The 16,450-nt window shown below is 34.0% G+C and overlaps 1 protein-coding gene across 2 annotated transcripts in view; it reads left to right on the top strand.

The window, feature by feature from the left end:
- The window catches only part of LOC137767734 (protein FRA10AC1), a 40,407-nt gene that overhangs the window by 21,420 nt on the left and 2,537 nt on the right, over positions 1–16,450 (top strand). For both annotated transcript variants that reach the window (XM_068548982.1, XM_068548983.1), the window contains 4 exons: positions 10–55; positions 2,111–2,224; positions 3,346–3,388; positions 5,201–5,319. In XM_068548982.1, the coding sequence (XP_068405083.1) occupies positions 10–55; positions 2,111–2,224; positions 3,346–3,388; positions 5,201–5,319 (322 nt within the window). The remainder of the gene's footprint in view (positions 1–9; positions 56–2,110; positions 2,225–3,345; positions 3,389–5,200; positions 5,320–16,450) is intronic.

The raw sequence follows: 16,450 nt of genomic DNA, 5'->3' as shown, positions 1-16,450 counted from the left end.
TCTTGTCAGTTTGGATTTAGGTGGCGAGTAGAAAAAGAAGTAATTTCAGGGAAAGGTAATTCTTTTTCTTTATTTTAGTTTTTAATAGGATAAGGTTATTTTGTTATGTTATTGAAGTCATTGGGTAAGATTATTCCTAATGTATACAATAAGTGATTATCTACAAAATACAAAGTAAAATTAGAGAAGGTGTATTAATGATATATTGCTAACAAAGTTCAAAATATAATGCTTTAACGTTTTTTACCTTTAGAATTTTTGCTTCTAGGATATTCAATTGCAGATAAGTAGAAAATGTTCAAAGAGTTAAAAGTTTCCTAAGAAGGAAACTATCAACAGATGAATACTTGAGTTTTTCTCTTTATTAATTTTTGGAATAATGTGTTGGTATTACTGTATTCCAGTCAAATCCACATTTTGCAGATAGAAATTAAATATTACTTTGAACCTAATAGAATTTTTAGACGGGCTAGTTCTTAGGGAGTCACTGAGTTTGAGCCCAAATATTTACTCTGACAGAAAAAGAACAAGTATTTGGTAGACAATCAGTAAATGCTTTTTCTATGCATTGTAATCTATTCATAAAATTTTTCTGAAAATTTAATATTTCTATACTATCTCATGCTATAAAATTAGCTTTGTATTATTGGTGATTGCATTTAAGTGTTAATCTCTATACTATCTCATGCTATAAAATTAGCTCTTTATTGGTGATGGCATTTTAAGTGTTAATGCTTCTGAAAACTACATAGGAACATTAAGGAGATAATTTTAAACTAAAAACTTTAAAAAATCTTTGAAAATAAAGGTTTCGTTTTTAAATGATTAAACATTTATGCTGTCAGTGTGGCTCTTATACATCTTCCATAAATTAAGATCAGCCCTAAAGGTACTATAGAGGAGAAGGAAAAAGAATAATTTTAAAGCTATTTTTAACTTTTCTTAGCATTACATTTTAGTTTGTGCTTTTACCTAAGACAATGAGAACTGTTGAAATGTCTATCACAATTTTAAAATTTTATACTTTTATTGAATGGAATTTTCAAGTGACAGTAAGTAATGCTGCCTTTAAAAAAAAATTGATGGACATTCTCTAAATTCATGTAATTGAAAAAAGTTTTAATTGAGAAGGGGAAAGAAAGCTATTTGCTGTGATTGAATCTTGGTGCTTTTTTAACAATAGAGCTGTTGCTAAACATACAGATTTAATGAAGTATTTATTTGGAATGAGTAAAACAATGCCAATTTAGAAAAGTTATCAGCCTTTGAACTGGTAATTTTCAAAATTCATTTTGACAGTTTCTTTTTTATGAAAAAAAGTCAGTTCCTGTTGGTGCAAATTATTGAGATATAAATCCTTTTTTTTAGTTTGTGCAAATAAGTTTGATCTTGTCTTTTTCTGTTAGTTAGTAATTGTTGAGTAGTTTATTTTTTTTTCCCCTCTTGGATCATCAATATTAGTCCTTTTTTGCATAAGGTTTTAATACACAATGGATATGATAATAAGGTGTTGATTTTAGTGTCAAGTGATTCTAAAATTTAGAGCATCAGGTTTGATTACTTATTCTACTTAATCTCAAAATGCTAGTTAAAATGTGCTTTAAATGTCATTTTATGCTGGTACTTAAATGCTGTATTAAAAATTTCAATTTTTATCAATTTTAATATTATTAAATATTGAAAAAGATTGTCCCAGGTATAAGTGCATGTACTTTGGAAAATATACTTATTCTTTTAGGGTATTAGTGAGTACACTTTTTTAGTACTTCCATCTTCCAAAGTGTAAGATTCCCTCACATGGAGTCACTAAAAATCTGAATCTTAATATAAACAGTCAACTTGATAGATGGTCAACTATCTATCAAGTAAAGAATTCTGGAACTGATTTTTTTTTTTTAAACAGTTCATTCAGCAATTTGATTTGATTGTTGAACATACCACAATTATTGTGGTCAGTTTTTTAATGATTATTTTATAGAGCTAGGAATTTATATATGTATGTCATATATGTTATGTATGTATGTTGAGTAAATTTCAGAGGTAATACCAGATTGTATAGATAAATATTGTCACCAACCATCATAGCTAATATTCCTTCCTTTATTTGCAGGCCAGTTTTGCTGTGGAAATAAATGTTGTGATAAAAAAGAAGGCCTAAAGAGTTGGGAAGTTAATTTTGGTTATATTGAGCATGGTGAAAAGAGAAATGCGCTTGTTAAATTAAGTAAGTTGACTTTAGGTGGGGTATGATTGATTTCTTCAAAGTTTATCTAGTAATTTAGATTTTAAAATATATAGGCTAATTTAAGATTCAATTTAAAATTTTTAATGTGTCTTCTTGGAAACTCTTTTTTTCTCAGAGCTTATGAAAGTTGCAGGAGTGACATTAGGGGAAATAGTTCTAATGCCAGATGTAAACCAGTAATTCGTGAAGTGAAGACCTCTTTCCATTAATTTGAGAATGTCACCAGTGCAGAGTGAGATGCAAAGTATCAGAAAAGGCAATGTAAAGTCTCACATTAGCTGATAGCCATATTGTTATGGTGTAGACTTAATTGTGTCAATAAAGAAAAAATTTTAGGAGGGCAGATTGTTCTTGATATCAGTCTTAAAAGCTTAGGATTATAACCCAGAATACAAAAGTTTCTCTTAATATACATGTTTTAGGATCTGTTGCTCATTCTTTTTTTTTTTGTTTGTTTTTTTCTAAGCTAGTCTTTTATGTGTCAGCTTCTTCTCTGCATCATGTTAACAACCTTCTCTGGTTCCTAAATACGTGTGCCCTTAGAGTGTCTGCCCACTCCGGGTAGAAATCAAGGATTTCCCCATGTGCCACTTGGTACACACCAATGAAGGTTGGTGTCTGAGTTCTTCCTGGAAGTGCTTATGAGGAAGAGTCAACTAGTGTGAACTGAGATTAAAGCAAAAAAGAGACCACAATAGAGGAACTTTTTTGCAAGTTCTTCTCCATTTGAAAACTCTTAGAGTACTTCAGAGGAAATGACTATACCCACACTATTGTTATTAGATGTTTTTGATGTGAGATACAATTAATGCTGCCTGTGAAACAGTTTGCTTTTAGAATAACTTGACAGCACCACTTTCTAAAGCAATGGCAGAATATTTTCAATTTCTCAAGCATTCTAATACAATTTTTATTATATATATACATTTTTTGAGGTGGGAGAGAATCAGATTGTTTTCTTCAGATTATTTGTTTCCCCTCTTACAGTAAAGGAATGTAAGGAAAAATGACAATTTATGATATTAAAAGTAAAGTAGCAGTGCAGTTATTAAAATTTAGCAATTCCGTGGTGTTACTCTTTTTTTTTTTTTTTTTTTTAGGATTATGCCAAGAATGTTCCTTTAAATTAAATTTTCATCACAGGTAATATGATCTTTTAAAATGTGGTTGTTAATTTTAGTAGTCTTGGACGTAGTCACCTGCACTGGATGTCTAAAGTAGACTTGAATGGTTGATGGTTTAATTAGTTGATTGTATATAAAATCCACCATTACCATATGACCACATAAACCAGGGAACTGGAAGTTCGTCATGCCTAACTCTAGCCAAGCAGTTGTAAATGTGAAGGTCTGTGCAGGGTGGTAGATAGATGCTAGAATTTTTGGTTTGGAATCAGTGTTCAGATACTGTAATATTCTTAGAAACTATATTGTAAAGCAGGTCTTCATAAAGTGATTCCTATGTCTCATTTAAACATTGTTTTAATTAGAGTTTGTCATTCTTACAAAGGATTATACCTCTGTACTCATTTTAGATGTTAAAATCAGGCTCCTATTGAATGAGCTAGACTGTGTCTGCCATACTGAATGGGGGAGGAGTATCAGTGTTCTGCATTGTGCAGTATATATAGATGGTAGGCTTTCCTATGTATTCCTCTCAGCTAATCTACTTACTAGTCTTCTTGGGCAAGCTACTTAACCTATGTAAGACTCAATTTTATTATCTCTAAAAATGAGTATACTAAGGTTATTGTGGGGATTAAATGAAAATGCATATAAAATGCTTGACACAGTGTCTGGCGTATGGTAAGTCAAGCATAATGAAGTCCCTGGCATTGCAGATGTTCAGACAAAATCTGTGTAACCTGGCATGATTGTGGTGGTCAAGCTTCATGTCCTGAGTAACACTTGAAAGTCTTAACAGTAAGATTATGCAACTTTATAAAATGTATATATTAGTATATTAATTTAAAATCAGCTGTGTTCTAAATGAGCCTTATCTAGTATTTTAGCTATTAAAAATAAATAAAAAATTTTAAATTCTTAAAATTAGCAAAGTTTTTAGATTACTTGATTTCCCCTCTCTATCAATGATACTGAAAGGTAACAAAGATGTTTTTTTGACGTTGAGTTTTGAGCTTCATTTCAAAATTGAAATTATTCTTACAAGAGGCAAAAAGTTATTACTGTATTAAACAGTATTGTAGTATTTGGTGTATCTTAATTTGAAAGGTCTGATAAGCAAGTTTGTTGAAAATAATCTACTCTGTTGTCTCTTCATCCTCTTTCCCAGTCCCAGTTTCAGCATTATCACCTTTTCCTATTTAGTGTTTCTTTTCTTAACCAATTAAAATCAGTTGCTTGCCATCTATGGTACTGACAACCTTGTAAACTTGGCCTAGAAGAGATACAGCTACAGCAGTAAAAGGATAAGTGGTCTAAAGTAGCCATATGAGTTAACAGTAAGCCTTTCCATCCTCATTCTATTATACCTTTGCTGTATTCCTTTATTCTTAAGAGAAGAATTTTCTATTTACTGGTGGTTGAGAACTGTTAGAGTGGTTTCTTCTTGTTGTATGTGTTTTTTCAAAGTGTAGGTAGATATGAATTATGTGGAGGGAAATGAGATTTGATTTTGTAATTTTTTTAGAATGGCTAAATGATAGAATATAGAAAGGAAATGAGTAAAACTATGATTTACATTTACTAAGGTTTATACTCAGAACTTATAAAAAATAATCCTTTGTCTCAGAGTGTTCAGGCTTCATAATCTTATAGAATTGTTTTAATTAACATACTAACCTAAAAATATTTACAGACTCATTTAAGGGTTCCTTATTATGTAAACTACATTTTAAAAATGAGTACTTTAACTGATTTGATTTTTTTACCCATTGATTTTTATTTTTTATAAAATTCAGTTGAAAAAGTTAACTTTATATTGTTCAACATAAAGGAGAAAAGAAGTCAAGTCAAAAAAAAGAAAGGATAAAGCCAGAAAAGATTGTGAAGAGCCATCACATAAAAAATCCAGATTATCTTCTGTAGAAGAGTCCTCTAAGAAAAAGGATAAAGGTAAAAGGGAATTAAAATATTTACTCATATTTCTGAACATGAAGTATAATATGCCATATGTCTCAAATGTTGAATTTAATTAGTAAATGCATTTAGAATTCTGTTTTATAGTAGTTGAAAGGAAACTGGTTGGAGAATTTTAATATGAATTTACAGTAACTTACAGGAGTTTCAAGAACAAGGTTGGTTTTGATTCATTTTTGGCAGATAGTATAATATTGCAACAGCATTCTAATTTCTGGATTTGTTACTTACAGACTTGTTACCTTGAGCAAGTCACTGAATTTCTTGTGTTTCACTTTCCTCGTGTACGTAGTGGTGATGTGAATACCTGCTCTCTATACTGCTGGTGCTTATTGTGGAGAATCAAATAAGGATGTGAAAGGCACTTTGAACACTGTAAATCAGTACATAACCTATAAGTCAGTTTAACATTGTAACACTGTGATTTCAATTATGGTCTGTGATTTTTCTCACTAGCTTATGAGCTTCTTGAAATGATAGAGGTTGATATGTATGTTTCCTCAGAACCTAACATGGTGCTGTGCACATACAATTAGTAAATAACTGTTAAATTCAAATCCAAGTCAACTGCTACTTTTCCTCAGCAGTCCTTAAGCTGTCTAAGCCTTAGTTTTTTCATGTGTAAAATGGTCATGATAATCGTACCTAGTAGGTCATAGGATTTTTCAGAAGTTGAAATGAGATAATGCATGTAAGCAGTTTGCATAGTACTTGGTACATAGTTAGCTATTATGAAGGTTACTGCTAGTTGCTTTTTCAGTCCATAATAAAGTAGAGTCAAATTGACTGTAACTTAGAGTGAATTGGACTTAAATTAGGTAGGTAATGGTAGATTGAATTAGGTTCCAGCCAATGTTAACATAATACTTGAACAGGAGAGGGCTGCCTTGCTCCAGCTATGAAAATCATTAGATATGTTATGTTCTTACGTACATTTTTTTCTTCTAACATGTCATGATACATTCAAGTATATGTATTGCCAAGTTTTTGACTTGATAAAATCGATAGATGTTGAGAGGAAAAATACTGATATTCTATTGTTTATTGAGAAATGGTATTTGAAACAGAATACCTTTTTTGTCTCTAAATCATGTTCCAAATTTCAAAATAAATTTTAATTAATAAGTGTGAGAATCTCATTTGAGTTTTTAAAAATTTTTATTTATCCTCATGTGCCAGTAAAATATTTAGTGTATTATATCTGAGGATTTTGTAGCATTCACTATTATATAATATATTTATATCATAGTATGATACTATGTTAATCATTGCATATTCCAAATAAAAGAAGAACCAATCCCTACCTTGTAAAAGTTTATTCAGTACCTCCAAAACAGATAATTAGGTAGCTGGATACTCAGGGCTAGGGATGGGGTTGCACCCCTCAAATTATAATATATATGCATGTGATCTTCCTTATAGATGTTTTTCCTTTAGTGTTTCTATATTTCAGTAGGTGATACCTCTGTCAACCTAAAAACTAATATCGGAAATCGGGAAATTATCCTTGATGCCTTCTTTTTTTCTCGTTATTTATGTAAATACTATCAATTTTACCCCCAGGGTATGTATTTCTCATGTTCTCTCTAGTCTAGATCGAACTACCATGTTCTCTCATCTAGGCTACTACTATATTATCCGTACTGATTCTAACACTGTCTTGTCATCCCACCTCCCTCTCCTTAATCCATTCTCCATCTAGTAGTGATTTCCTATGTTCTTAGGATATAACCAATATCTGGACAAGGCCCAAAGGCTCTCTGTATGATCCAGCATACAAGGCTTGTTTATCACTACTCTTCACCTTACGTTCACACTCCACGCACATAGCCTTTCAGTTTCTAGGAAATGCCGAACTTCTTTCTGTTTAAGGACTGTATAGGTGCTGCTTCCTCTCTAAAACCTCCAGTCCCATCCTAACTCATCCTTCAGATTTAAGCTTAAATGTCACTTCCTCAGGGATCCTTTCCTGACCATGAATCTAAATTCGGACTCCCATTTATAATGCTGTCACAACCTTGGAACTTTTCCTTCATTACACATATGACAATTACATAAAACATAAGGAGAACAGGGGTTCTGTCTGCTGTGTTCATTGCTCTATCCCTAGCACCCCACTAGCACATGTAAGGCATAAATAATAAAGAATAAGAAAATAAAAGACTTGAAGATTGTTTCAGGGCAACTTCAGAGATAGAAAACCAAAGCAGAGTGGAATTGAGACATCTGTGTCTTATTTACTGTTTATTCAGAGAACCTTTCATAGCAGAGAGCACAGGATATAGTTCTTTTTTCCAGCTTCTTTGGTATAAAGCAGAAAATGACAACATCTTAGCAAACTTTTAGGAAGACCATGTAGACCTCTTTAATATCTTCTCATCTGGGATCGATCATCTGGAACTAGGTTGATCTTGATATGATACTTTCTTGCCAGGCCACCTTAATTTGGCCCAGACTTGAATAGTAATTAATAAATGCTTAATATCTCAGCTGCATTTGGACTGTCGTCATTCCTCAGAACAGTTACTTTCTTGATCTTTTTCCTATCTTTTCAGCCTCTCCTCAGCCTCTTGACTATAATTCCTCCTCCATCTTACCCTTGTTGGAATTGCTCAAGGCTCTTACAGAACTTCTTTTTATTCTCTCTGTTCTCCCTGTGTGATCTCATCAACCCCGTTAGCCTTAGGTTACCATCATACAAAATGTTAAATAAGTGGATGGATGGATGGATAATTGGATGGCTAGATAGCTGAATGGATAGAGAGGAAATGTAAGAAAGATCAAAGCTTGACTTTGAGGACCAGTCTGCTTTGGCAGCTGTGAACAGAACAGGGTATTTAGGTAAATTGTCTGGGCAGGAAGTTCAAGATCTTATCCCTCCCACCTCCACCCTGCCCCCAAGCTCAGTTCCTTGGATAGGCCTTTTCTGACACCCTTCACCCCACTCCTCCAGGCGAGATTAGGTCCCTGTTAGCACGTTCTGATAGCACCCTGCACTCTCCTTTAGAAATACATATCATTCTTGGAATAATTTTTCTGTTAAGGAAGGGACTTTGTGACTTGTTTAGTTCTCTATCCCCAATTCCTAAGCACAGTGCTTGCTCCACATAGTAGGCATTCAGTAAATGTTAGGTGAGTGAGTCAGTGAAATCAACCAGTTTCTCAATGTTGAAAGGAACATCAGAGATCAGCCCTGGAATCATGATCAAAAATATTTTCTGTGGTTTTACCTTTCAAAATATGGTCCTTTGCACTGTCATCACTTGGGAGCTTGTTAGAAATGCATAATTTCAGACCCTTCCAGATCTCCTAAATTAGAGTTGCACTTAAAGTTCTCAGAATGATTCATATGTACAATAAAGGTTAAGATGCACTGCTCTTTATCATGTATTTGTTCTGCTTTAGCTTCAACACCTCCAGGGAAAAGGAACCCATTTTCCAAAATACTCCTTTACATTTCAGACAGCTGTAATTGCTAGCAGGTTTCTCTTAACATTTAGCCCAAACGTACAACTTCTTCCTTCTGGTTCCAATTGTGTCCTTTTTTTAACCTATTGACACTTGGAAGCAGGTATCATTGTTCCTTACATGACAGAGAAGAATACATTTCTTTTGCCATTGGAAGTTTAGCTATGTTTTTGTTTTTTGTTTTTTTTAAACTTCAGGTTTATTTATTTATTTATTTATTTATGGCTGTGTTGGGTCTTCGTTTCTGTGCGAGGGCTTTCTCTAGTTGCGGCAAGTGGGGGCCACTCTTCATCGCGGTGCGCGGGCCTCTCATTATCGCGGCCTCTCTTGTTGCGGAGCACAGGCTCCAGACGCGCAGGCTCAGTAATTGTGGCTCACGGGCCTAGTTGCTCCGCGGCATGTGGGATCTTCCCAGACCAGGGCTCAAACCCGTGTCCCCTGCATTGGCAGGCAGATTCTCAACCACTGCGCCACCAGGGAAGCCGTAGCTATGTTTTTATTTGCTCTCTGATGACTAGGAAATAAGTAGGAGTGAAGAAACAATAACATAAAGCAGTTGTTGCAGTCCAGGCCTTGGCTTCCTTTGGAATCTTTACCCTGTAGTTCTCACACCCCCTTGTCTGGCCTTAAGGGGCCATTCATGCGACAACTTGGGCTAATTATGAGACCTGTCCAGGGACGTTGGAGGAATTGTTACTCTCCATCTGTCTTCTGTTCTTTTTTGATTTAGCAGCCTTCAGAAATATTTCCCCTGAGGTCTTACTGCAGGAGATTGTATAATGATGATTTTTTTAGATTACTTTAATAGATCTTCAGTACTTTTTCTCTGTTTCCCTCACTGGGTAAACCATTGTAGAATTGAAAATGTTTGTTTTATGACATAATTTTTTGTGTGATTTTCAGTTACAGAGAATTCTCACCTGTACGTGATCATCAAAAAAGATTAAGAAAGATTAAAAGATTTTTTTAACCTTCTTTTTCTTAAAAGATTAAGAAAAGGCATTTATTTGTAAACTGCTTTCAGATGTTGAACATCTGTAGATAAAATATTGTTTGTATTGCAGCTAATCTATGAGGGTTTTTTGGGGTTTTTTTGTTTTTTTGCTTTTTTTTGTCCTATCAACATGAGATATTTTTTTTATAGGTGTTCATTATTTTTTATGTTTTGTGCTAGGTATTCCAGTCTGTACAAGAGCATAAAATACCCTTCCCTAAAAGAATCTAACATTTTAATTAGGGAGATAAGTCTAAGGAACAGGAAAGATTAGAAGACAGGGAAGTGCTTTCCTGTAAGACTATACACTAGACTATTGGGAAGAATTCCAGTTATAGCTATAGCTGTTACACCACTGCAAGGTAATTCTTGACAAAACAGTGCTGGGTTTTTTGTTTTTGTTTTTGTTTTTCAGCACATTCACTCTCAGTGAAATCAGAAAATTCTATCAACAGTATCAAGTTTTTATTTAATAAAAGTATACAAATTCAAGTTATTTACAATTTGGGTTTCCCACAAACTGTGACTTGTTCTGATGTAAATTTTTTGTTTTTGTACTGTGTGAGAAAAATCATAGAAAAAAGAGCAAAAGTGTATTTCTTCCCCAAATTAGAACATTTAAAAGTTTCTTATGTCAAGTATAGAAGAGCATAAATTTTTTTTTTCAGTAAATACAGTGGATAAACATTTTAACTTCACATCATGAAGTATGAAGGAAGAGAACAAGAGGGATGAAGTTGGGATAGAAAAATTGGGGAGGTGGATTAAAATTTAAGAAATATTGCTTATATTGCACAAGGCTGAGTGATCGCTTGTCATTTGGTGATTTTGATTGATCAAATTAAATATGTGGTTTGTACATAGAAAGCAAATGTTAGCAACGGTTGTTACTGGTCAGGTTTTTAATAAGTCCTGTAGTTTTCATCAGATTGGATTTCATTGAATATTTGCTACAAATTTTATTGTTTTTTCCCTGCAACATTCCAAAAAGTATTCACAATGACTTACAAAAATATATACTATAAGATTTTTTAAAGGTGAAATCAAAATAATGGAAAAATAAGATAGAATAGGAAAGTAAAGCTAGAGGTAAAATTAATACAGACAAATATTTACCAAAAAGTCTTGCATAATTGCAAAAGTAGATCACAGATTTGTCACTGTTCTTCCTCACAACCAAACGAAAGAAAGGAAACCACCAGTAGAATGATTAATTGTACCCATACAATATTAAAGAGAACTCACAGGGTGTTCAGCTTTTTCCAGGCAGTTTTGAGAGCAGAATCTACTGTGGGTTCATAAAAGGGGGTATCCATTTGTGATATAACAAACAGTAACCTTGTATCTCAACAGTAATACAATGTAGAATTTCTTAAAGAACTTGCAATAAATAGGGTCTAACAAAGTGTAGTTCAATAACATATCTAATTTATGTTATAATATCTGGACTTATTTATAGAAATTTAGAGATTTGAGACTTCTAGCCTTACTTGTAAATTTATAAACTTAAGAATTAATTTTTTTCTGATTTTAAAGTAATATATATTTATGTGGCAAACTCAGGAAAATATTTAGTAATTGCTCCAAATCACCATTCAATTTAAACTTTATTAGCATTTTAGTATATAATTCTTTTTTTTTAAGTTTCTTTTTCTTTTTTTAAATTTTATTAATTAATTTATTTATTTTTGGCTGTGTTGGGTCTTCGTTTCTGTGCGAGGGCTTTCTCTAGTTGTGGCAAGCGGGGGCCACTCTTCATCGCAGTGCGCGGGCCTCTCACTATCGCGGCCTCTCTTGTTGCGGAGCACAGGCTCCAGTCACGCAGGCTCAGTAGTTGTGGCTCACGGCCCTAGTTGCTCCGCGGCATGTGGGATCCTCCCAGACCAGGGCTCGAACCCGTTTTCCCCTGCATTGGCAGGCAGATTCTCAACCACTGCGCCACCAGGGAAGCCCCTAGTATATAATTCTTAAGGAGAATTTTTAAGTGTTCAGTAATCAGAAATTTTAGAGAAATAGAATTTTAAAGATATTTACTGTTTAAAATTTTAATGAAGAGGGAGATATCAGTGGAGCTATTCTTCTAGTTTAGGAATACAACATATTCCTTATGAATTATTTTACTCATACCATTTTGTTTTCAACACATTTGAAGTGTCCTTAAAGCACTGACACTTCCTTTCTCCCCATGTGAATCCTAATCTATCAGTAGTTCCTTCTTCTAAATTAGATTAAGTTTCCTGACAGCTTATAGAACATAGCCAGGCATGAGACGATAGATTTAAGCTATCTGAGGATGGGGTAGCAAGTATATATATTTTTAGAAAGCATACACAGGTTAAAATGCGAAATTTTATAGTTTTTGCCAATTTCCAACTATCTGTTGCAGTGAGAGGTGTGAAGGCCTATTTAATGTAAAAAAATAACATTGCCCTTCTCCAATTCCAATTTTTATTAAAAAATCTTTTGGGGAAAGGTCTTGACTGACTTGTTTATATTCATTCTTTTGTTTCCTCTTCCTTCCTTCTCCCTCCCACTGTCCTTCCCCCAGCCCTCTCAAACCTCCCTCATTTCCCAGAAATAATCTTATGTCTCTTCACCCTCCTCAGCTAGGTCAAACTTCTAGTGGTAGGGAGAGGAGAATACTGTAGCCAACCTGAAGAATCTCTAGCTTAGCTTGGTTCTTGAAGTAGAACCATTTCAAGCAGGGGACATGTACCTTTTTATAGTTTGCCAAACCCAGATATCTTCTCAGGTGGTCAGTGACCTGTCTTAGGTAGTCTTGGCAATTTTACAACTCAAATTCTGCTGTTTCTATTATATATTTCATTTCCATTTGGATAATATTCAGTTACCCTTTTACCCTCATTTAACATATGGATTATTTACACCAGATCCATAAAGAAAAACCCAATTTCTATGGGGAAAAAGAATTTTAACTTGCTTTTGTTGATTGTCAGCCATAATCGCAAGTGGTTTAGTTGTGTACCTCATTTAATCATAGTAATGGGCATATAATAACCCATTTTGCAGATAAGAGAACCAAGACCCAGAGAATTTACATAAATTGCATAAGGTCAAATAGTTGGTTAATGGCAGAGCTATGATTAAACACAGGTTTATAACTCCAGAGTCTGCTCTTTTACTTATATCATCAATAACTGTTCATCAGTGAATCAAACGTTAGTCCACTCTTTATACCTCAGTTTGGGCAGATATATTACACAAATCCACATTAAATGATTTGATCTGTGTCTCAGTTCTATCTGTAAAATGGGTATAAAGAGACTTGACTTCATTGGATTATTATCAGAGTCAAGTGAAATAATAAACATGTAAAGCATGTGTCTTATATGAAGTAGTCTTTGATAACCTGTAGCTATTATATCAGAGAAAAGGAAAATACTGGACATTAGATTTTGTGTTTGTTCTTCACAATGGGTCAGATCAAAAGTTAAGTCTGTAAAAGTCTGACCTGTCCATTGTTTTCATAATTGGAGACTTGCCACTTCTTCAGTAGGCCAAGTTATTTAGGTATGTAATATCCAGAAAAACCAAGATGATAGACCTACTTGCATTATTCAGAGCATATAGGGAAAATTATATGCAGTTTGCATTACATTCTAAAAGCAACATTGAAATCTTAAAGCAGGTCAAGAATAGAACAACCAAAGTGTTGTCAGAACTTGAAATGTTGTTATAGGAAGAAGGTTGAAGGAACCGTAGATGTTTAGCTTAGGAAAAAGTGAAGAGGGAAGGGGTAAGGAGGTAGACATGGAAACTGTAGATATTTTCAAGACTGCTACTATGTAGGAGACTTATTTTTGGTGGCTGGTTGGCAGAACTAGAGTCTATGGATAAAAATAGCCCAAGGACAGATTTTTGCCTTAATTTAAGGAAAAATTTGTCAATTAGAACTATCTGAAGAAAGGAATGGAGAAATGGGCTGCTTCAGGAGGTAGTGAGGTGTTTAGATTGGACAGCCACTTGTTATTGGAAGTATTACAGTAAGGTGTTCATTCACTGGATAAGGGCTGGACCTCCAAGCTCCCCTTCCAGTACAGAGTCAGTGACTTAGATTCTGATCCCCACTTGTCAATAATTACTGTGTAGATTTGATACTGATAGAAATGCAAGCATCGTTTTGTGTTGCCCGTTCTTCTAAATGTTATTTCCTTAGCAGCACCCTTCCCACCTCTGGCAGGTTGTAACAGTTATCAAAAAAGTGATTTGTAGTTACTGTCAACCTCATGGAACTAGGTGTTTTAGATTCGTAGTTAAATATTAATAGATTCATAGGGTTGTAAGGGACCTTAAAGGTCATATAATCCAATCTTGTAGATTTGATTCTCTAAGGATATTTGATCACTTTTTCAGGATGTCCTCTTTCAAAGAGAGTTATTTTATAATGTTATTCTAAACTGATTGTATTTTTTAGTAAAACTGGATCGTCTGCTATCAGAAAACTGGTGTAGGAAAGCTGGCATGTGGGCAGTACTCTTGAGAGGGAACAAGAAAACAGGTGGTTGTAAGGCCTTTTGAAATTAGCTGCCCACTTTCAAAGGCCTTGTAGGTTTGTTCTCTGACATCATTAACGGGATAACACCATGGTGATAACTTTACTAGGCCTAATTAGTTTTTCTGTGCTTTCTTTATCTCAGTTAGTGAATTTTCATAAAAATAAGAGCAGAAGACTGTTTTGTTTGTTTGTTTTGTTTTTGTTTTTTGGCTGCGTTGGGTCTTGGGTCTTCGTTGCTGCGCATGGGCTTTCTCTAGTTGTGGCGAGCAGGGGTCTACTCTTTGTTGTGGTGCGCAGGCTTCTCATTGAGATGGCTCCTCTTGTTGCAGAGCATGGGCTCTAGGTGCACAGGCTTCAGTAGTTGCAGCATGCGGGCTCAGTAGTTGTGGCTCACGGGCTCTAGAGCGCCGGCTCAGTGGTTGTGGCACACGGGCTTAGTTGCTCCGCGGCATGTGGGATCTTCCTGGACCAGGGCTCGAACCCGTGTCCCCTGCATTGCAGGCGAATTCTTAACCACTGCGCCACCAGGGAAGTCCCAAGCAGAAGACTTTTTTCTTTTCACATATTCAGTTTGGGACACTGGCGTTCCAGTGCTGGCTGTGGTTGAGTGGGAATCTTATTCCCAGAGCTTTATAATTTTATCATCTTCGTGTGTCGATCGTTAGAAGCAAAACCCCCACTCCCTTTTTTTTTTTTTTTTTTTTTTTTTTTTGCTGTTTTTGTTAGAATTTGTGCTAGAATAGATTCAATTAGGATCAAAGTTCAGACATACATGTTGATTCAAGGATCAAAGTCCAACAGGAAAAAAGGCTAGAACCACCATGGCAAATCAGTACTGTTTTATTTTTGTGTTGTGTTTAACTAAGGTACATTCTTATTGACAGGCCAAATTTGTGTCACTTCTTTTCCAGACTAATGGTCATTATTGGAGAGGAATTATTTGCTAACATAATTACTTTGTGGCATATAATTTTGTTGTCTCATAATACATGTTTCAGTATTTGATAATTTTTAGTTGACTAATATAGGGCGATTCATTTGAAACATGTCTATTTTGTTATGTTTTAAAAATAAAATACATTGTTTTTACTGATCTTTAAAGGTAATACATGATTATTGTTTAAAATATAAAAAAATTTGGAAATGCTTAAAGAGTAAAACTATCCCAGGCCCACAAGTAATATAATCACTGTTAAGTTTGGTTGGTCCTTACAAATTATTTATATATATATGTGTGTGTGTGTGTGTGTATTTATTTATATACACACACACACTCATAAATAATAATATATATATCTATATGTAGATACAATGTTTTAATACAGATTGTATTATACTGTGCCTGCTTTCTGTAACTTTTAAAAATTTTGATATAGCATACACATTTTTCTATGGTAATTCAGATGTGCTATGGTTTTTTTTTAATAGCTGTATAGTATTTATTTAACCAAGCCTTAATCCCTAATTGGTGGGGATTTAACTTGTTTTCTTTCGCTGTTGTTGTTATACAATGGACATCTTTGTACATACATCTGAGGTGCTCGTTTATTCTAAGTAAATAATTAAGTTCCTAAAAGCAGCATTGCTGGTCAAAGGGTATCTATATTTTAAAGTGATCTATATTGCCAGATTTTCCTCAAGAAAATGGTATTTACTCCTAACAATGTATGAGAACATCTGTTTCTTCATTGAAATGGACTTCCTCTAGTTAATGTAATCAGCATTAATTTTTTTTTAAGTCTGACAAATTTTTTTTCATAATTTAACTAGCTAGTCCTATATACTAGTTCAGTTCTTAAGGTCTTGATCCTAATGTAAATACTCTCTACAAAAATCTTAACCTGCATGTCTTTTGTATGATCAATAAAAATAAGAAACTAAATTAAAGACAACTGTATTGCAAGAGATAATTCCTTTATAATATAGAGTTAATATTGGAATTGTTACTTTAACTCAGTATAACTTATAGAAGTTTCCCATGAGACTCTAAATCCTTGGTCTATTTGCTGAGGCTCTTTGGTATATCTCAGCTTATTATCTTTCAAAAGAATTTATTGGTCTGGAAAAGTGCATTAAATTTTCAGAGAGCCATAAAAGTTGAAGCTAAACCACAGGTACATCTGGAATTT

Source organism: Eschrichtius robustus, chromosome 7 (assembly GCF_028021215.1).
Source record: "Eschrichtius robustus isolate mEscRob2 chromosome 7, mEscRob2.pri, whole genome shotgun sequence".
NCBI lineage: Eukaryota > Metazoa > Chordata > Mammalia > Artiodactyla > Eschrichtiidae > Eschrichtius > Eschrichtius robustus.
The sequence above is the reverse complement of the archived record's forward strand: the minus strand, read 5'-3'. Positions and strand labels throughout refer to the sequence as shown.